This window comes from Argopecten irradians, chromosome 2, assembly GCF_041381155.1.
Source record: "Argopecten irradians isolate NY chromosome 2, Ai_NY, whole genome shotgun sequence".
In the NCBI taxonomy this organism is placed as follows: Eukaryota; Metazoa; Mollusca; class Bivalvia; order Pectinida; family Pectinidae; genus Argopecten; species Argopecten irradians.
This window is the reverse complement of record NC_091135.1, coordinates 15,782,956-15,806,198: the sequence shown is the minus strand read 5'-3', so window position 1 is coordinate 15,806,198 and position 23,243 is coordinate 15,782,956. Positions and strand designations below refer to the sequence as shown.

The 23,243-nt window shown below is 36.8% G+C and overlaps 1 protein-coding gene across 4 annotated transcripts; it reads left to right on the top strand.

Annotated features, from left to right (window-relative positions):
• The first annotated feature begins 158 nt into the window (after nucleotides 1-158).
• On the top strand, nucleotides 159-23,017 carry LOC138314589 (transmembrane channel-like protein 7). Of its 4 annotated transcripts, none has more exons than XM_069254997.1 (19): nucleotides 159-225; nucleotides 680-1,043; nucleotides 2,387-2,446; nucleotides 3,251-3,414; nucleotides 3,534-3,615; nucleotides 3,845-3,917; nucleotides 8,298-8,470; nucleotides 11,701-11,834; nucleotides 12,056-12,203; nucleotides 12,914-13,017; nucleotides 13,765-13,840; nucleotides 14,073-14,171; nucleotides 14,857-14,985; nucleotides 17,000-17,077; nucleotides 17,469-17,579; nucleotides 18,135-18,340; nucleotides 18,640-18,819; nucleotides 21,352-21,430; nucleotides 21,854-23,017. In XM_069254997.1, coding segments are annotated over exons 1-19 (2,322 nt in total). In that variant the 5' UTR covers nucleotides 159-223; the 3' UTR covers nucleotides 21,914-23,017. The 4 variants fall into 4 exon arrangements, with proteins under 4 accessions (XP_069111098.1, XP_069111099.1, XP_069111101.1 ...); XM_069254999.1 differs by having other exon boundaries at nucleotides 165-225; nucleotides 765-1,043; XM_069254998.1 differs by lacking the exon at nucleotides 2,387-2,446.
• The last annotated feature ends 226 nt before the right edge of the window (nucleotides 23,018-23,243 follow it).

The window sequence follows — 23,243 nt, the reverse complement described above, 5'->3', positions numbered from 1 at the left end:
AAACCTGACGGGAGCGCGATGCTGTCAACAAAAGAATTTTGTAATTCCCGCGACGCCATCTTGGTTGCTATAAACAAAGGACGCCCAGATGACGTTTGTCCCCCAAAGTGGTTTCTGCGCATGCGCCATATTTAACCCGAAACGAACTATTTTCAAAGTTGGCAAAATAGTAATGGAAGCGGGAAAGTTTGATTGGCGAAAGTTACGACCTTAGCTTGCCAGCATGTGAGTGTTGACTTTATGTACCGTAGGTCTACAATGTTTGTTAAAATATTCTAAAATTTGATATCTTAACTGGTACTGTAAATAGTCAAAATAGACAGACAGTCAAAGTGGAATTAGTAAAACGAGAAACATTTTTTATTTACAATATATTTATTATTATCAACATCTCGGCTAAAAATCGCTCCAGGACCGCCTACAGTAAATCTAGAAAATATGCTTTAAGCTTACAAATACATATCATTAATGAACTGCAAGTTCGATACCAGCCACTGTACATGTGCATATTTAACAATATTCAATAATCCATATTTGATAGTTGATAGCCGCGGTAACTCTATCTCTCATGCACAAGCATATAAAAACATCAAACAATTTAAATAGTCTAGATATAACATAAATTGTATAAAAAGTACACTAATATAGGCTATTACTGTAAAGAAAATGTCTTTTATAGGGAGAGTTTTGGTGGATATGCAAAGCATGCTTACAGAAGACAGTTGATATCTGATGCTAACCGACCATCAACCATCAATTCACAGAGGGACCCTGTGCAAAGTGAGAGGATACTGACAAATATGGACATCACTCGAAGAACAACAAATGTCCAGACTGTAGATCAGAAACAGAATGAAATGTTTCCGGGGACGAGTGGATCGTTACCACACACACAATCTACACAGAACATGGGCTTCAGCAGTGCCTTACAGACAGAGAGAAACTTGATTCCAGGAGAAAGACAGAACACAGCTGATGCAAATGTTAGACATCATAATGAGAGTTTACATAGGGAAGTTATAAGTGAAAGGGACGATGTGCAGGTAAAAATACACATACAATGTAATTTGGTATCAAATGTAATATTTTATTCAGGTGTAAGGTGTTACAAGGATTGTACCTGCTGGCCCTCAGGCATGATTGTAAAAAGCCACTAAATTTAGGGTACATTTTGTATTATCTTTTCTCTTCTTCCTTACTTACTTTATTCTTCCTAACCCCTTGACACCACCTCATTTTTGGCCTCTGTTGAGCACTCACCCCTGTGCGGTAGCTATAAGGCTCTTGGTTCTGTCCCCTGGCTGAGACACACCAAGTCTATAAAAGTGGTAGCTTCTGCTCCTGCTTAGCGCTCAGCATTAAATGAGTCCCGTTGTCAGTATAATGTGGCCAGATGGAGTGTCTTGCTTGGTGTCTTCGGCAGCATGTTTCAGTGATATAGCACTATAAAAAGGGCAACAGTTGCACACAAATATAGATACAGGGAACCGCATTCTCCTAAAACATGCACCATGTATTTCATACATGCAACACACTGCATACATGAGAGACCGTCCGTATATGACCCCGGCTGTTAATAGGATAATAATTTAATCCAACAAAGAAATCACTATCGTTAGAGTGATAATAACCCTTGGAATATCAAGGGTGATTAACATCACATAGTTGTAAAACATTTGTTAAATCCAATTGAGACGGGGGCATTTTTATAACTTCAACTCATTCTGTGGAAGAGTGGAGGGCACTTATAGGGAGACGGGTGCTAATAATGACGAATACCGTATGTCATCTCTTGTGTGACAACTCAAATATTCCTCTCATTTTGGAGTATGTAACATATATACTGAAACCATGCTGCTAATGTATGCTGTCATTTAGCTATGTCATGCTAATGCAAATGAACTCAATGAAACATTATAAGAAACATGTCTTGTGTTTCAAACTTTTAATTAAGAAATACAATGTAGAAGTATGATAGAAGCCATTTGTTGCAAATTATTGCATTATAACCGCTGCAAAGTTAACCATGCATATAAATAAATGCTTTCTTTTAAATTTTAAAGATTGGGATATCATATATCTTATCATTTGCTAAAAAGAATTAGTCCTAAGTTATATATCTAGGCACGCATGATGATAAACATCCATTATTTTTATCACATTTTTCAAAATTAAAACAATTAACAAATAATTGTGGGCCTAAGCAACTGTAGAATATCATAGATTAGAAACATTGTCGGTCCATTATCAATAGACATGCAACCTATTGAACCTTATGCATTATGGGTTGTCCATGGAACTAATTAAAACATAAAATTATAGTAACTTATAATGAACATTTTGTGTTATCTATAATCATGTGGCGTACATATTATATTCATGACAGAAACATCATAGCCATACTGGCAATACCATGACAGCACAGGATTTTGAACACATGGGGAAGGTAAGCATAATGAAAACCCTTATCTCAAATATGAAATGTTTACGACAAACATTTGGAAAGTGTTCTTGTAGCTGGAGAGGAAAAAGTGTAGCTGCAATATTGTAGCTCAAAAGACTTTTTGACAGAAAATGGTGTGGTCTTTAGAGCTACAATTGGTGCCTATTACTGCTAATGGAGCAAAGTAATGATTATGCAAACCATTATAAAACGTTTGTTTGCATTTTTATCGTACTTGTTTGATATCGCTTACCTACTAGGCAATAAAACTAAACCACATAAAATATCAAATTCTCATCGAGGCATTATTTTTTTTACATAATACATATGAAGGTCTTTCTGAAGGGAATTTATACGGCAAGTCCACAAATTGTGAATTTGACGTCTTGTAAGCGGTACGGTAGATATTAAGAATGGTAGTTATGTTTGTTTTGGACAAAAATAATATGTAAATGCATGTATACGCATAAAATAAATGGAACCTACAAAAAAGTATAGAAAACTATGCCCGAGTGATTTTCGGAGGCAGTGCTCCACTACGACACAGAGGGACCAATTCGTACCCGGCCGAAAGGTATAGTAGGTCGGGTACGTATATTCGTTCTAGAAAAAATGAAGCAGACAGATCAGGATCAAACCTCCAAGTACTTAAGTCAGGTGGTCTTCCAATCAAAACTGAATAGTTACCTGGTCACGAGGAATTAGCCCAATCCAGAAATTGGCAGAAACTCTTGTTTGTTATTTGGGTTTTTTTTTGGTTTTTTTTGTTAAATTCAAATTTCAATGTTATTACCCGGTACATTACAGCCCTTTATGAGACGGGCTTCTCTAGCCAAGACCTTGTCCAAATCCATAGTTACTGGCAGTTTACAAGCTCATCATTCAAGGACACAGTTCAATGAAGATCAATATCAGAAAAATACAGTGGAGCCTTCAAAGCTTAAAGAATTTATGGGGACAGATTCTTTAATGTAAGTTCTTATGAAATTGAAATGCAAATATTTCATATTTGATATGTAAGCCTTACGGTCCATTTGATGTGTTTCAAATGGTGACCCTGGAGTTAATATGTTTTATATTTATTGAACAGGGTTGACAAAACAAAAAAACAACAGAAAAAGAATGTACGTGCCAATATGAACTGTTTAGCTCTTCTAAGTCATGACTTCAAGGTGAGAATTAAATTTCTTATAAATAATTTGTTTTCAAGCAATTTCCATTTTAGTTGAAAATAAAATTTATAGATTGATCATACACAAATTGTAACACAAATTTGTCACTTGTGCCCAATATAAAAACCTTAAGGATGCTACTTCTTTGTATCTGTAAGAGAAGACATTGTTAGGGCTATTCAAATTATAAAATATATTCTCTATAGATATAATTCAAATTTTCGTTTAGGTCTGGTACAGGCGATGGAAACACAAACACTGGGAACTTCCTTTACTTAAAAAGTACATTGAGAAAATTGAAAGTAAGTCACAATATGCACAACTGCATTCAAGAGAGAAAAAATATCTAGCAATGTGCACCCAATTATTTTGATAACATTTGACCAAAAAAGAGATGATGGTGCTTAATGTAACACTCACTGAGGATCTTCAGGCTAGCAATGTCATAAATCATTTGCTTGATAAAAAGATGATTTGTATAGATCTCAGACAAGGTACACTTAAAGTTGAAATTTATGTAGATGCTGTCATAAAGATTTAAGTAAATTATCAAAAGACGTCTTTTTCTAAATGTTGGAAGTAATTTTAGGTTTGGCCTTGGCCCTCTGTTTGTGCACTATATGCTGTAGGTAACTTTTGGTCCAGCCTTGGCTCTCTTTTTGTGTGTACTTTTTGTTTTAGGTAACTTTAGGTCTGGTCATGGCTCTCTGTTTGTGTAAGTTTGTTGCTGTCAGAGATAACTTTAGGTCTGGCTATGACTCTCTGTTTGTGTAAGTATGTTGTAGGTAACTTTTGGTCCAGCCTTGGCTCTCTTTTTGTGTGTACTTTTTGTTTTAGGTAACTTTAGGTCTGGTCATGGCTCTCTGTTTGTGTAAGTTTGTTGCTGTCAGAGATAACTTTAGGTCTGGCCATGACTCTCTGTTTGTGTAAGTATGTTGTAGGTAACTTTGGGTCTGGCCATGACTCTCTGTTTGTGTAAGTATGTTGTAGGTAACTTTGGGTCTGGCCATGGCTCTCTGTTTGTGTAAGTATGTTGTAGATAACTTTGGGTCTGGCCATGGCTCTCTGTTTGTGTAAGTATGTTGTAGGTAACTTTGGGTCTGGCCTTGGCTCTCTGTTTGTGTACTATATTTTGTAGGTAACTTTAGGTCCGGCCATGGGTCTCTGTTTGTGTAAGTATGTTGTAGATAACTTTGGGTCTGGCCATGGCTCTCTGTTTGTGTAAGTATGTTGTAGGTAACTTTGGGTCTGGCCATGACTCTCTGTTTGTGTAAGTATGTTGTAGGTAACTTTGGGTCTGGCCTTGGCTCTCTGTTTGTGTACTATATTTTGTAGGTAACTTTAGGTCTGGCCATGGGTCTCTGTTTGTGTAAGTATGTTGTAGGTAACTTTGGGTCTGGCCTTGGCTCTCTGTTTGTGTACTATATGTTGTAGGTAACTTTGGGTCTGGCCATGTCTCTCTGTTTGTGTAAGTATGTTGTAGGTAACTTTGGGTCTGGCCTTGGCTCTCTGTTTGTGTACTATATTTTGTAGGTAACTTTAGGTCTGGCCATGGCTCTCTGTTTGTGTAAGTATGTTGTAGGTAACTTTGGGTCTGGCCATGGCTCTCTGTTTGTGTACTATATTTTGTAGGTAACTTTAGGTCCGGCCAATGGCTCTCTGTTTGTGTAAGTATGTTGTAGATAACTTTGGGTCTGGCCATATGGCTCTCTGTTTGTGTAAGTATGTTGTAGATAACTTTGGGTCTGGCCATATGGCTCTCTGTTTGTGTAAGTATGTTGTAGATAACTTTGGATCTGGCCATATGTCTCTCTCTCTTTGTGTATTATATGTTGTAGTTAACTTTGGGTCTAGCCTTAGCTCTCTGTTTGTGTACTTTTTGTTGTAGGTAACTTTGGGTCTAGCCTTAGCTCTCTGTTTGTGTACTTTTTGTTGTAGGTAACTTTGGGTCCGGTCTTGGCTCTCTGTTTGTGCACTTTTTGTTGTAGGTAAGTTTGGGTCCGGCCTTGGCTCTCTGTTTGTGTACTTTTTGTTGTAGGTAAATTTGGATCCGGCCTTGGTTCTCTGTTTGTGTACTTTTTGTTGTTGGTAATTTTGGGTCGGGTCTTGGCTCTCTGTTTGTGTACTTTATGTTGTAGGTAACTTTGAGTCAGGCCTTAGCTCTCTCTTTGTGTACTTTTTGTTGTAGGTAACTTTGGGTCTGGCCTTGGCTCTCTGTTTGTGTACTTTATGTTGTAGGTAACTTTGGGTCCAGCCTTAGCTCTCTGTTTGTGTACTTTTTGTTGTAGGTAACTTTGGGTCTGGCCTTGGCTCTCTGTTTGTGTACTATATTTTGTAGGTAACTTTAGGTCCGGCCATGGCTCTCTGTTTGTGTAAGTATGTTGTAGATAACTTTGGGTCTGGCCTTGGCTCTCTGTTTGTGTAAGTATGTTGTAGGTAACTTTGGGTCTGGCCATGACTCTCTGTTTGTGTAAGTATGTTGTAGGTAACTTTGGGTCTGGCCTTGGCTCTCTGTTTGTGTAAGTATGTTGTAGGTAACTTTAGGTCTGGCCATGGCTCTCTGTTTGTGTAAGTATGTTGTAGGTAACTTTGGGTCTGGCCATGGCTCTCTGTTTGTGTACTATATTTTGTAGGTAACTTTAGGTCCGGCCATGGCTCTCTGTTTGTGTAAGTATGTTGTAGATAACTTTGGGTCTGGCCTTGGCTCTCTGTTTGTGTAAGTATGTTGTAGGTAACTTTGAGTCTGGCCATGACTCTCTGTTTGTGTAAGTATGTTGTAGATAACTTTGGATCTGGCCATATGTCTCTCTCTTTGTGTATTATATGTTGTAGGTAACTTTAGGTCTAGCCTTAGCTCTCTGTTTGTGTACTTTTTGTTGTAGGTAACTTTGGGTCCGGCCTTAGCTATCTGTTTGTGTACTTTTTGTTGTAGGTAACTTTGGGTCCGGTCTTGGCTCTCTGTTTGTGTACTTTTTGTTGTAGGTAACTTTGGGTCCGGCCTTGGCTCTCTGTTTGTGTACTTTTTGTTGTAGGTAACTTTGGATCCGGCCTTGGCTCTCTGTTTGTGTACTTTTTGTTGTTGGTAATTTTGGGTCGGGTCTTGGCTCTCTGTTTGTGTACTTTATGTTGTAGGTAACTTTGAGTCTGGCCTTAGCTCTCTGTTTGTGTACTTTTTGTTGTTGGTAACTTTGGGTCTGGTCTTGGCTCTCTGTTTGTGTACTTTTTGTTGTAGGTAACTTTGGGTCTGGCCTTGGCTCTCTGTTTGTGTACTTTTTGTTGTAGGTAACTTTGAGTCTGGCCTTGGCTCTCTGTTTGTGTACTTTTTGTTGTAGGTAACTTTGGGTCCGGTCTTGGCTCTCTGTTTGTGTACTTTTTGTTGTAGGTAACTTTGAGTCTGGCCTTGGCTCTCTGTTTGTGTACTTTTTGTTGTAGGTAACTTTGGGTCTGGCCATGGCTCTCTGTTTGTGTACTTTATGTTGTAGGTAACTTTGAGTCTGGCCTTAGCTCTCTGTTTGTGTACTTTTTGTTGTAGGTAACTTTGGGTCCGGCCTTAGCTATCTGTTTGTGTACTTTTTGTTGTAGGTAACTTTGGGTCCGCTCTTGGCTCTCTGTTTGTGTACTTTTTGTTGTAGGTAACTTTGGGTCCGGCCTTGGGTCTCTGTTTGTGTACTTTTTGTTGTAGGTAACTTTGGATCCAGCCTTGGCTCTCTGTTTGTGTACTTTTTGTTGTTGGTAATTTTGGGTCCGGTCTTGGCTCTCTGTTTGTGTACTTTATGTTGTAGGTAACTTTGAGTCAGGCCTTAGCTCTCTGTTTGTGTACTTTTTGTTGTAGGTAACTTTGGGTCCGGCCTTGGCTCTCTGTTTGTGTACTTTTTGTTGTTGGTAATTTTGGGTCCGGTCTTGGCTCTCTGTTTGTGTACTTTATGTTGTAGGTAACTTTGAGTCTGGCCTTAGCTCTCTGTTTGTGTACTTTTTGTTGTAGGTAACTTTGGGTCTGGCCATGGCTCTCTGTTTGTGTACTTTATGTTGTAGGTAACTTTGAGTCTGGCCTTAGCTCTCTGTTTGTGTACTTTTTGTTGTAGGTAACTTTGGGTCTGGCCTTGGCTCTCTGTTTGTGTACTTTATGTTGTAGGTAACTTTGGGTCCGGCCTTGGCTCTCTGTTTGTGTACTTTTTGTTGTAGGTAACTCTGAGTCTGGCCTTGGCTCTCTGTTTGTGTCCTTTTTGTTGTAGGTAACTTTGGGTCTGGTCTTGGCTCTCTGTTTGTGTACTTTTTGTTGTAGGTAACTTTGGGTCCGGCCTTGGGTCTCTGTTTGTGTACTTTTTGTTGTAGGTAACTTTGGATCTGGCCTTGGCTCTCTGTTTGTGTACTTTATGTTGTAGGTAACTTTGGGTCTGGCCTTAGCTCTCTGTTTGTGTACTTTTTGTTGTAGGTAACTTTGGGTCTGGCCTTGGCTCTCTGTTTGTGTACTTTTTGTTGTAGGTAACTCTGAGTCTGGCCTTGGCTCTCTGTTTGTGTCCTTTTTGTTGTAGGTAACTTTGGGTCTGGTCTTGGCTCTCTGTTTGTGTACTTTTTGTTGTAGGTAACTTTGGGTCTGGTCTTGGCTCTCTGTTTGTGTACTTTTTGTTGTAGGTAACTTTGGGTCTGGCCTTGGCTCTCTGTTTGTGTACTTTTTGTTGTAGGTAACTTTGGGTCCGGCCTTGGCTCTCTGTTTGTGTTTGCCCGCTGGATTCTGTGTCTGAATATTGGCCTGAGTATACTGTGGGTTGGCCTGGTCATCCTACCAACAGCTATTACCTTCTCATACAACAAGGTGAAAGTGGACTTCAGCTTTAAAAACTTGCTGGATGGTAGGGTGAGGCAACAATTACTATCTTAACTTTCATTATAACTCCACACATAAATTATGTTAAAATAGGATTACAATGAATACTAATGTACATTCACCAAGCTAGATTATTTCCCCCTGTCTTCTTTTTACAGACAGTATTGGTGTTAGTGGCGATTCTCCACCAGTTTATATCCCCCAAGCTAGTTTTAATTTTTCACAAGATCCTCTATCCTAGCTTTTTTCACAACAGCTATTGGTGTAAATGTAATCTCCACCTAGTTAACTTTTAGAGAAGTTACAGTGTATGTGTATAAATGTAAACGCTATTTTTCGTAAATATAGACTTTCACCTCATATTATCCACCCTAAGTACCTTTTAAATTAGTTATTAGTGTAAATGTAGAATCAGCACCCAATAATCTTCCCTAGCTAGAATGTACAGTAGTAGTTAATGTTAATGTTGTCTCGCCATCAGATTATTTCCCTCTAGTTAGTATGTACAGTTTAGTGTAAATGTTTTAATGTGAACTCACTAATCACTTCCAGATAATCTTCCCTAGCTAGAGTGTACAGCAGTAATAAGTGTAAAAGTAATCTCCCCCTAGTTAGGATGTACAACTGTAATTAATGTAAATGTTGACTTGCCATTAGATTATCTCCCCCTAGTTAGTGTTAACAACAGTTATTATTGTAAATGTTTACTCGCCATCAGATTATCTCCCCCTAGTTAGTGTTTACAGCAGTAATTAGTGTAAATGTAGACTCACCATCAGATTATTTCCCCCTAGTGAGAGTGTACAGCAGTTATTACTGTAAATGTAGACTCACCATCAGATTATCTCCCCCTAGTGAGAGTGTACAGCAGTTATTGCTGTAAATGTAGACTCACCATCAGATTATCTCCCCCTAGTGAGAGTGTACAGCAGTTATTACTGTAAATGTAGACTCACCATCAGATTATCTCCCCTAGTTAGTGTTTACAGCAGTAATCTGTAAAAGTGAACTCACTATCAGATTATTTCCCCTTAGTAAGATTGTACAGCAGTTATGACTGTAAATGTAGAAACAGTAGAATCATCATGCAACAGATTATCTCCCCAAGGTGAGAGTGTACAGCGGTTATTACTGTAAATGTAGACTCACCATCAGATTATTTCCCCCTAGTGAGAGTGTACAGCAGTTATTACTGTAAATGTAGACTCACCATCAGATTATTTCCCCCTAGTGAGAGTGTACAGCAGTTATTACTGTAAATGTAGACTCACCATCAGATTATCTCCCCCTAGTGAGAGTGTACAGCAGTTATTACTGTAAATGTAGACTCACCATCAGATTATCTCCCCCTAGTGAGAGTGTACAGCAGTTATTACTGTAAATGTAGACTCACCATCAGATTATTTCCCCCTAGTGAGAGTGTACAGCAGTTATTACTGTAAATGTAGACTCATCATGCAACTCATTATCTCCCCCCAAGTGAGAGTGTACAGCAGTAATAAGTGTAAAAGTAATCTCCCCCTAGTTAGGATGTACAACTGTAATTAATGTAAATGTTGACTTGCCATTAGATTATCTCCCCCTAGTTAGTGTTAACAACAGTTATTATTGTAAATGTTTACTCGCCATCAGATTATCTCCCCCTAGTTAGTGTTTACAGCAGTAATTAGTGTAAATGTAGACTCACCATCAGATTATTTCCCCCTAGTGAGAGTGTACAGCAGTTATTACTGTAAATGTAGACTCACCATCAGATTATCTCCCCCTAGTGAGAGTGTACAGCAGTTATTGCTGTAAATGTAGACTCACCATCAGATTATCTCCCCCTAGTGAGAGTGTACAGCAGTTATTACTGTAAATGTAGACTCACCATCAGATTATCTCCCCTAGTTAGTGTTTACAGCAGTAATCTGTAAAAGTGAACTCACTATCAGATTATTTCCCCTTAGTAAGATTGTACAGCAGTTATGACTGTAAATGTAGAAACAGTAGAATCATCATGCAACAGATTATCTCCCCAAGGTGAGAGTGTACAGCGGTTATTACTGTAAATGTAGACTCACCATCAGATTATTTCCCCCTAGTGAGAGTGTACAGCAGTTATTACTGTAAATGTAGACTCACCATCAGATTATTTTCCCCCTAGTGAGAGTGTACAGCAGTTATTACTGTAAATGTAGACTCACCATCAGATTATCTCCCCCTAGTGAGAGTGTACAGCAGTTATTACTGTAAATGTAGACTCACCATCAGATTATCTCCCCCTAGTGAGAGTGTACAGCAGTTATTACTGTAAATGTAGACTCACCATCAGATTATTTCCCCCTAGTGAGAGTGTACAGCAGTTATTACTGTAAATGTAGACTCATCATGCAACTCATTATCTCCCCCCAAGTGAGAGTGTACAGCAGTGATCAGTGTAAATGTAGACTCACCATCAGATTATCTCCCCCTATATAGTGTTTACAGCAGTAATCAGTGTAAATGTAGACTCACCATCAGATTATCTCCCCCTATTTAGTGTTTACAGCAGTTATTACTGTAAATATTGACTCACCATCAGATTATCTCCCCTAGTGAGAGAATACAGCAGTAATCAGTGTAAATGTTGACTCACCATCAGATTATCTCTTCCTAGTGAGAAAATACAGCAGTAATCAGTGTAAATGTTGACTCGCCATCAGATCATCTCCCCTGAGTTGGTGTTTACAGCAGTAATTAGTGTAAATATTGACTCACCATCAGATTATCTCCCCCTATTTAGTGTTTTCAGCAGCAATCAGTGTAAATGTAGACTCACCATTAGATTATCTCCCCCTAGTTAGTGTGTACAGCAGTTATTACTGTAAATGTTAACACGCCATCAGATTATCTCCCCTTGTTAGTGTTTGCAGCAGTTATTACTGTAAATGTAGACTCATCATGCAACAAATTATCTCCTCCAAGTGAGAGTGTACAGCAGTTATTACTATAGATGTAGACTGAACATCATATTCTCTCCCCCCTTATGGTATCTATCATGAGATCATTTCCACTTGCTAATTTGGCCTGACTTGAAATAAAATTGACAACTTAAATAAAAACTTAGGTATATATCTATTATGTAATTTATGGTGATTATTTCAACTTAAGGTGATTTTTTTACTTAAGTTACTTTTGAGAAAATGGGGCGGCTATCATGTTATTTTTGATGTTGTCAGATACATATTAAGTAGAATTTATAGTAGAATAATTGAAATAAGTGATTATTGTGATTTCAGGGAGCAGTGGGACAGTCCTGGCTATTCTTTGGAAAGTATCAAGAGAAAGTAGGCAATGAATATTGGCTGTCAGTAGCCTATCTATTTCTTCTTCTCATCACCTACTTTGGCAGCCTGTTGCTGATCATGAGGAGGTATGCTGTAGAATCATATGATAGAAAGAGAAATTGTTTGGTCCATAGAAAATTAATTTAGATTTAGTACCATTCATTTGCAACAAAATGAAAATTTATATGTTTAATTTTGCTAAAAGTTGGTCATCAATTGATCCTCGTAAGCAAATAACAAGCGTATAATAAGTTTTTCCTATTAAATGTAAAATCATCGTATATAAGGAAACCTCTGTGTTATATAGTATTGGAGAAGCTAGCCTGCCCAAGTCAGCATCTCCTCTCCAAAGCCAAAACAAGTTCTCCCTGCTGGTGTTTACATCCTGGGATCACTCCATCACTAACAAGGAGGCCAGTCGTAATATGGTACACGGCATAGCTAGCATCATCAAGGTATTCAACTCACCTGGAAAATTAGTAACAATGTCTGTTACCACTTCTACCTGTCAGTCATAATTTACAGACTTTACAGATGAGATATTAATGGTGTTTCTCAAAGTGATTTGAATTTCCTACACCATTTAAACCTTGTATGCTCTTACAAATCATCATAGCTGCTCTATTACACTCTTTCTTTACTAATTATCAGGGTTTAGAAGAAATAGTCAATTTGTCTCCAAAAGAATTAAAAAGATATTCATCACATAACCGTATAAATACAAGTTGTATACTCTTCATATTAGAATGTCAAAATGATCCTTGATTCTTCTTGCAGGTGAAAACTCAAAACTTAACATATACATGTATTGCAAATTTATTCAAACCAGTTATTTCCTTAAAAAATATTTAAAAAAACCAACTTCTGCTACAAACAGTTATATACTGGTATATGTTCTGTTTGTCAGAGATGATTTCTAATATTTTCTATTTATAAGATATGTTTTTGGTGGTATTTTTAATTCAGATATATTTGTCTTAATTCACATGTACATGTATGTATCTGTAATAGCGATACTTATATTAAATTGATCCTCATTTTTGTGCTAATTATAGTATAAAACCTTTGACAGATAGGTAGAATGTGGATTTCTTTTGGTAAGCTAACAGATATGGTTAAGAGGTTATTATTTATCATTTTCTGATAATATCTCACCTGTTATTAGGACAACATGTACGAGGTAAAGGCATCAGATGCGGAGCGTAACAGAAGTGTGAAGGAGAGACGGGGAATTTATTGTCGCCGTATCCTGGCCTGGTTCTTTACATTGTGAATACACACTTGTTTATTATTATCTTTTATCGACTAAAGGTGAGGTTGTATGCATATGTATATGTTTGGGGCTGCGGTGGCCGAGTGGTTAAGATGTCCCGACATATTACCACAAGCCCTCCACCTCTGGGAAGCGGGTTCGAATCCCATGTGGGGCAGTTGCCAGGTACTGACCGTTGGCCGGTGGTTTTTCTCCGGGTACTCTGGCTTTCCTCCACCAACAAACCTGGCACGTCCTTACATGACCCTGGCTGTTAATAGGACGTAAAAATAAAAACAAACCAAAAAGAATGCATATGTGCATGCATCATCTAAGATGTTCTTCCGAGCTATATCTCCAAAACCATTAAACTCCATTAAACTAATAGATCAGACTAGTGCTGTATCGTATTTGTGCCTTTTACTGTTAGGTGTTTTCCATTTTCCATATAACCACACCATTTCTATATCAAAATATTCATATGACTATACTACTGTGGGGCATGGAGGACTATAAGTATACCAGACCTATTCAAAGTAGTTATCTCCCCTTGTTTTGCTAAAATCAGGCAAGCAGATCATATAATTTCTGAAATATATGATCACTTTTATTGTAAAGAACAATGAAATTAAGTTTGATAATAATTTATATCATTGTATGTTTTATTTTGTTAGAATGCAGTTAGCTCCCTTTATAATCTACATGTGTAAAAGAGTTGTCCTTAATATGTGGTTTTATTTACAAATGCAACTTTTCCATTTCAGTCTGTTAGTTGGAGGTGGATGTACACTCATTGTTTTCCTTGTCATATACAATGTGTCCAGTCTTATCAAAGAACAGGTACAAATGCAAATCAATTAATGTACCCAATAAACACTTGTAATAGTTTTACCACATTACTTACCATATAAAGATCATGTTCTTGGTTTGTAATTTTTTTTTCATATCTATTATATAAAAAAGAATTTACTCAGATTTGGCTAATGTGTTTTTACGTTCACCATCCAGTAAATTAGAAATTTTAATACCAAAGGATCTAACATAAATGGTTGCAATGTAATCCTTGTTACAGGGCGATACAGGCCTATCTGAGGACAGCATGGTGGTTGTCTACAGCACTCCCATCATCTTTACACTCATCAATTTCCTTGTACCTTTATGTATCAAACAGGTAAATTAAAGAGTTAATGATTTTCATCTAAAAACTGTAGAATTAAAGTCTCTAGTATTATAGATAATAATCTTCATCATCAATGTGGCATGTGCTGAATGACATACATATATACCTTCAACTCATCTTTCACTACATTTGTACATTACTTCCTATTCCAGCTAGACTCAGTTAGAATTGAATGAGCAATCCTTACAAAAAAAAAAAAAAAAAAAAAAATGAGTTATGCCTGACCACAATCATTCAGCCACTCGGCAGATCAGCCACTTAGCCCACCTGTATGTCTGTCAGGTATTGTAAATCGGAATTTCCAATTTTAAAACAAGTTCACAACGACAAACATTTGTGAATGTAAAAATTGAATGCAAATTCTTATCAATACAGCTGATGTTCTTAATATTCAATACAGATGATGTAAATATCAAATTTTCAAAAGTATATCACATCAGAATGAAAGTTAGTTTAGTACATCAATCACTCCCTGATTGATGGATGCATCAGCTATTAAAGGAAATATAGAAATGAAGCCAACATAGACTACAGCTAGGATGAGTTTTATCCAGGATCTAGGTAGGTTTTTCTGTCAGGGGCCACTAATAACTTTCCCTTTTTCTATACACATGAGTTCCTACAGACTTGTCCATTTTGTTACATATGGAGATTTAATGAATGCATTATTTCTCAGCTACCCAAGATGGAGGATTATCACAGTGGAAGAAAAGAGCTTTACGTTACACTGGCTCGAGTCTTCTTCTTAAGGATGGCCAATCTGTTCTGCCTCCTGATATCACTATACACCAACATCAACTCCCATGTAAGTCTAGCACCAATATCAACTCCCATGTAAGTCTAGCACCAATATCAACTCCCATGTAAGTCTAGCACCAATATCAACTCCCATGTAAGTCTAGCACCAATATCAACTCCCATGTAAGTCTAGCATCAACTCCCATGTAAGTCTAGCATCAACTCTCATGTAAGTCTAGCACCAACATCAACTCCCATGTAAATCTAACACAGCATCAACTCTCATGTAAGTCTAGCACCAACATTAACTCCCATCTCCAGTAGTCTAAACATCAACTCCTATGTAAGTCTAGCACCAACATCAACTCCCATGTAAGTCTAGCACACAGCATCAACTCCCATGTAAGTCTAGCACCAACATCAACTCCCATGTAAGTCTAGCACCAACATCAACTCCCATGTAAGTCTAGCACCAATATCAACTCCCATGTAAGTCTAGCACCAACATCAACTCCCATGTAAGTCTAGCACCAACATCAACTCCCATGTAAGTCTAGCACCAATATCAACTCCCATGTAAGTCTAGCATCAACATCACTAGCATCAACATCAACTCCCATGTAAGTCTAGCATCAACATCAACTCCATCAACATCAACTCCCATGTAAGTCTAGCATCAACATCAACTCCATCAACATCAACTCCCATGTAAGTCTAGCATCAACATCAACTCCCATGTAAGTCTAGCATCAACATCAACTCCCATGTAAGTCTAGCATCAACACAACTCCCATGTAAGTCTAGCATCAACTCCTCATGTAAGTCTAGCATCAACTCCTATGTAAGTCTAGCACCAACATCAACTCCCATGTAAGTCTAGCATCAACTCCCATGTAAGTCTAGCACCAACATCAACTCCCATGTAAGTCTAGCACCAACATCAACTCCCATGTAAGTCTAGCACCAACATCAACTCCCATGTAAGTCTAGCATCAACATCAACTCCCATGTAAGTCTAGCACCAACATCAACTCCCATGTAAGTCTAGCATCAACATCAACTCCCATGTAAGTCTAGCATCAACATCAACTCCCATGTAAGTCTAGCATCAACATCAACTCCCATGTAAGTCTAGCATCAACATCAACTCCCATGTAAGTCTAGCATCAACATCAACTCCCATGTAAGTCTAGTACAAACATCAACTCCCATGTAAGTCTAGCATCAACATCAACTCCCATGTAAGTCTAGTACAAACATCAACTCCCATGTAAGTCTAGTACAAACATCAACTCCCATGTAAGTCTAGCATCAACATCAACTCCCATGTAAGTCTGGCATCAACTCCCATGTAAGTCTAACATCAACATCAACTCCCATGTAAGTCTGGCATTAACTCCCATGTAAGTCTAGCACCAACATCAACTCCCATGTAAGTCTACCATCAACTCCCATGTAAGTCTAACATCAACATCAAGTCCCATGTAAGTCTATCACCAACATCAACTCCCATGTAAGTCAAGCACCAACATCAACTCCCATTTAAGTGTTGCACCAACATCAATCCCATAGATGTCTATCATCAACATAAACAACTCCCATGTATGTCTAGTAAAAACATCAACTCACATGTAAGTCTAGCATCAACATCAACTCTCATGTAAGACTTAGTACCAACATCAACTCCGAAGTCTAGAACCAACATCAATCCCATGTAAATCTAGCATCAACATCAATCCCATGTAAATCTAGCACCAATATCAATCCCATGTAAGTCTAGCACCAACATAACCTCTCGTGTAAGTCTAGCATCAACATCAACTCTCATGTAAGTCTTTAAGCACCAACATCAACTCCCATGTAAGTCTAGCACCAATATCATCTCCCATGTAAGTCTAGCATCAACATCAACTCCCATGCAATGATGCAAGTCTAGTATTAACATCAAGTATGATGAACAGATATAATGACCAATTTTCTCTAGTTCTTTTTAATTCTCCAGTATATCATTTAGCCTGTATATGGTATAAGACTGTCAGGTCTTCCTATTAACTGTTTCTGAAATGTTTCGTTTTTCTCAGATTGAAGGTGGGGGATGTCTGGGGACTGTCATTGGCCAAGAAATCTACAAATTAGTTGTCATGGATACCATCATTCATGTAAATAACTGCAATTTACTACACATTGAATTTCATACTTTATTTTGTTTATTCTGTCAAACATGCTTTACTTTGATATGTTCAAATTATCATAACTGGTTGCTATAAGCAATATATGTTTCAAGATTTCCTACCTTTAATGAGCCAAGGTGATTTATTTGACCTTTTAACATGGTCCATGTTCCATTAAAAGTCGTGAATTAAACTACTGTAAATTCACACAATATTACACTCTTTTCAGCAAACATGATAACCAATGAGCTAAAGTATGGTCTGCCTAGTAATTATAAGATTTAGGATTCTCAATGGCAAAATGTTCATAGCATCAAACCAAATAAAATGATTATCATATGCATGTGTTATAAATTTCTTGTTTTATTTGCTTATCTAGGTAATATTCTCTATGTTCAAATTTCTACCTTATTACTGGACCAAGAAGAAATCAGAATTTGATTTGTCAGCAGCTGTCCTAGTTCTGGTGTACAGACAAGGTTTGGTGTGGGTAAGTTGACTGTACTTTTGACAGTTGAATATACAAACACAAAAATTCCTGTAACTTTAATGTTTCATTTAGCACATTGGAAACCGCCTGTACCTTACTGCTTTGTCTTATGTGGACATGTCATTGACGCCAAAGGTCAAAAGCATTGATGATTGCTATAGTAGCCCCTGAAACATTAAACTGTCATGATGTAGCTCCGAACAACAGACAAAATATTTCTGGCAGATGGACAATGTCAGAAATGGAATGGAGGCAGTGTATGGTTATTAATTCTAATAAAACATTGAGTTGGGGAAAGGATATCAAACCTGATGCCATTCGTAATTACATGCATGTAGGAAGAATGGAAATTCACATCATTTAATCAACTAGTTATGACCAAGTGCTTTCCGTTATCTTTGAGATTATATTGCCAAAGATCTAAAGCACCTTAGAATTTTTTTGTCTGCATACCACTTCGGACAAATGATTTGATAACTGAAGTCTGTGAACAAAAACAAAATCTGAAAGCTTTATATAGCCGTGCATGTCACACCATGATTTGCTGTATTGCAGGTTGGGACCATTGCCTGTCCTCTGATGCCTCTAGCCGGTGCCATTTCTTGCCTTGTATTTTTTGTCACCAACTACAACCTCGTGCGATGTGTGTGCAGACCTCCTTTGAAGAGATGGAACCAGTCACGTAACACGAGGTTCCTAATGGGATTCCTTCTCATCACATTGGCTGCTGTCATACTGCCCATGTCCGTTATCATTGGAAGGTCAGTTGTTATTCACCCCTTTGATACTGAGTATGTCTTTAGTATAGCCCTAACATGTTTGTGAAACGTTGACCTTCTTCAAGGTTTCTTAAATCATCATATATTTTGCCTTCACTGACTTCAAATAAGGTAAGGTTAAATACACAGAAATATATCAACTTTGAAAGTACCAAAAAATGTGGTTATAACGAACATCTGGGGATCAACAAAATTGTTTTATTTGTTACACAAACGTTATAACCAAGGGTGTTTGTTATAAACCAGCTCAACTGTACCTCACTTAAGGTTTTGCTTTCTAGTCAAGACTTAATCCACTTAGGCCAGACTGCGTCCTCCCGCCGTTTCTGTGGACCATTTGGGAGAGGCCGCCCAACTGATGCTTACAGACATTATGTGGCCCAACTAGACAGCTGGCCAGGAAAGGTGCTACACTGGCTAGGCTCCGACATTGTCACCATCCCGCTGATCTTCATCATTATGTACGTATTCACCATCCCTCTTATATTCATCATCATGTACATATTCACCATCCCTCTTATCTTCATCATTATGTACATATTCATCATCCCTCTTATCTTCATCATCATGTACATATTCACCATCCCTCTTATCTTAATCATCATGTACATAATCACCATCCCGCTTATCTTAATCATCATTTACATATTCACCATCTCACTTATCTTCATCATCATATACATATTCACCAACCCTCTTATCTTAATCATCATATACATATTCACCATCCCTCTTATCTTAATCAGCATGTACATATTAACCAACCCTCTTATCTTAATCATCATGTACATATTCACCATCCCTCTTAATCATCATGTACATATTTACCATCCCTCTTATCTTAATCATCATATACATATTCACCAACCCTCTTATCTTCATCATCTATCATGTACATATTCACCATCCCTCTTATCTTATCATCATCATGTACATATTCACCATCCCTCTTATCTTAATCATCATGTACATATTCACCATCCCTCTTATCTTCATCATCATGTACATATTCACCATCCCACTTATCTTCATCATCATGTACATATTCACCATCCCTCTTATCTTTAATCAGCATGTACATATTCACCATCCCTCTTATCTTAATCATCATTTACATATTCACCATCTCACTTATCTTCATCATCATATACATATACACCCCATCCTTATCTTAATCATATACATATTCACCATCCCTCTTATCTTAATCAGCATGTACATATTCACCATCCCTCTTATCTTAATCATCATGTACATATTCACCATCCCACTTATCTTCATCATCATGTACATATTCACCAACCCTCTTATCTTAATCATCATGTTCATATTCACCATCCCTCTTATCTTCATCATCATCATGTACATATTCACCACCATCCCGCTTATCTTATTCATCATATACATATTCACCAACCCTCTTATCTTAATCATCATCATATACATATTCACCATCCCTCTTATCTTCATCATCATATACATATTCACCAACCCTCTTATCTTAATCATCATATACATATTTACCATCCCTCTTATCTTCATCATCATGTACATATTTACCAACCCTCTTATCTTCTTCATCATGTACATATTCACCATCCCTCTTATCTTCATCATCATGTACGTATTCACCATCCCGCTTATCTTCATCATCATATACATATTCACCAACCCTCTTATCTTAATCAGCATGTACATATTAACCAACCCTCTTATCTTAATCATCATGTACATATTCAACATCCCTCTTACCTTCATCATCATGTACATATTCACCATCCCACTTATCTTCATCATCATGTACATATTCACCATCCCTCTTATCTTCATCATCATATACATATTCACCAACCCTCTTTATCCCACTTCATCATCATGTACATATTCACCATCCCTCTTATCTTCATCATCATGTACATATTCACCATCCCTCTTATCTTCATCATCATGTACATATTCACCATCCCACTTATCTTCATCATCATGTACATATTCACCATCCCTCTTATCTTCATCATCATGTACATATTCACCATCCCACTTATCTTCATCATCATGTACATATTCACCATCCCACTTATCTTCATCATCATGTACATATTCACCATCCCACTTATCTTCATCATCATGTACATATTCACCATCCCTCTTATCTTCATCATCATGTACATATTCACCATCCCACTTATCTTCATCATCATGTACTATATTCACCATCCCACTTACTTATCTTCATCATCATGTACATATTCACCATCCCTCTTATCTTCATCATCATGTACATATTCACCATCCCTTTTATTCATCTCATTACATATTCATCCCTTTATCTTCATCATCATGTACATATTCACCACCCCACTTATCTTCATCATCATGTACATATTCACCATCCCTCTTATCTTCATCATCATGTACATATTCACCATCCCACTTATCTTCATCATCATGTACATATTCACCATCCCACTTATCTTCATCATCATGTACATATTCACCATCCCTCTTATCTTCATCATCATGTACATATTCACCATCCCACTTATCTTCATCATCATGTACATATTCACCATCCCACTATTCTTCATCATCATGTATGTATATTCACCATCCCTCTTACCTTCATCATCATATATGTATTAACCATCCCTCTTACTAGCAATCCCACTCATCTTCATCATCATGTATGTATGATTTTTAAGTATGAATTGAATCACTGCCTCTGCTAGGAATTTCTACCATAAACAGAAAATTGTTTTGGTATACTACTAATTTTCCATATGTACATGGTTCATACAATTTCATGCGGTTTTTCTTTTCTAAAAATTGTTTTCATATACAAAGGTCAAGGTCTTTGATACAAGATCGTGTCTTGCTTGTGAAATTTAAGCTAAGTGGTTGTAGACAATTCACACATCTACTACCATTGAAATCTTTGTATCACATGAATAGTTTAGAACAATTCCACAATATAACCATCCTTTATTTCACAGATCATTACTGAGCTACCAAGGGAAGCTTCTCTCTGGGGAGAAACATTACCGCGTCCTACTACAAGCAGAACTTCAACAGGTAAGTACAGTATGGCAGACATCATTCCAGATTATCATTCGACAGGTGGCTCCAGTGATATGGCAGACATATTACAAGGTCATATTCCAAGCGTATTCGGTTTTGGTTTTATTTGGTTTAACATCCTATCGATTATATAACCGTGAAGGTAATTGAAGAATGTGACAGGGTTGTTGGTAGTTGAAAGCCAGAGTACTCAGAGAAAAACCATCAACCAGATAAAGATAAAAATCTAAGTTCAAATCATGGATCTGCTACTTACAAGTATTAACATTAAAGATAAAGATTTAAGTATCGTGTGTGTTGCAGTTCTCTTATAGGGAATGTAAGTAAATGTTATCATACATGTATTTGGTCAAATATGTCCCAATATGCCATAAATAGTTAAGGAAAAGACTCATCATTCCAATTCTGTTCAAACAGGAGAGAGAGGATAACCAGGAACTCATTAAGAAGCTACAGGTAGTGGGTATCGGTATGTGATGGAGTGCTGTAGTAGGATATGCCAGAGAGGACAGCCAAGCATTGTTGTATGCCAAAAACTAGTCAGCTGTCTTAACCAACACCAGCAAGAATGAGCTTCACCTGCAGACTTTACATTTTTGCTTGTCAGTTCAAGTGCAATGGTTGTAACACTACATCAGTGACAAGAATTAAAAGGAAAATACCAGTAATCTCTAGCAGTAGAACGGAACAATATAAGGTGTAATATATATATGCAATAGAAATATAAATGTATATTATGTATGTGAAAAAATTGGTAAAAGTTTTTCAAAGTGTATGAATTTACAGATTATTATCAAGTTACTCCTGTAATGTCTTAAACACAACATCTGTAAAATTATGGCATGAAATAAAAAAGAAACAAACAAAGACCTGTGTATCAACTGCATATTTAATGTAATGCAAAAATGCAAATATCACAGTGGTTCAGCCTCAAATTTCAGCTAGGCGTTTTATCCTCCATATACATGTATAATAATACTGTATGTAAGCTATCAAAGTATGCTGGATAAGGTCTTAAAATGTGCACATTTAGCAAATACATGTACAGCGAACAAAGCATGTTATCATTTTTATTTTCACTTTCAAAAAAAAAGTAAAAAATGCCAGAAAAACCCCCACTTTTTGTATCTTTTTAATTAAGAAGATTTGTTCTCGGGTATTCAAGTATCACTATTTATATACATGTAGAAATAAGGACTGCAATACAATCAGTCAACAGAACACATCAGTATTAATTTAAAAGAAATAAATTTTATTAATTTTTGTTTAAAAATATTGATCAAATAATGCTATTTAAAAACTAATCACTTCCATTTGTTGTCTTTAACCTATACATGTGTAGATATATATATCTAGAGGGTAGTATGGTAAAACAATAAATATGACCAAATTTTATCACAAAACTGTTTTTTTGTGCCAACACAACCATGTCTTTGTTTTCATAAGGCATGTATATAATAGCACTTCTATACCATATTTATTACAAGCTCTTTATGATAGCCAAATAAATAGCCAATTAAAAATACATTGCTTAATTTTGTTAACTTAATGATAATTTGACATGACAATTTATATAATTTCATCATTTAATAACAATTAATAGTGTTATGAATTCTATATTACATATTTTTTTATAACTACTTGTGAAATCATTTTGAGGACTACATTATTAACCTGTGATAAATAATAGCAGGGTATAGAAAGGTACATTGTATTTCAATTTTATAATAAATACATCTGCAATAACATTAAAAATCTTATACTAGCTAGCACATCTATTGATTTTTCGCGAAAATAATAAAATATA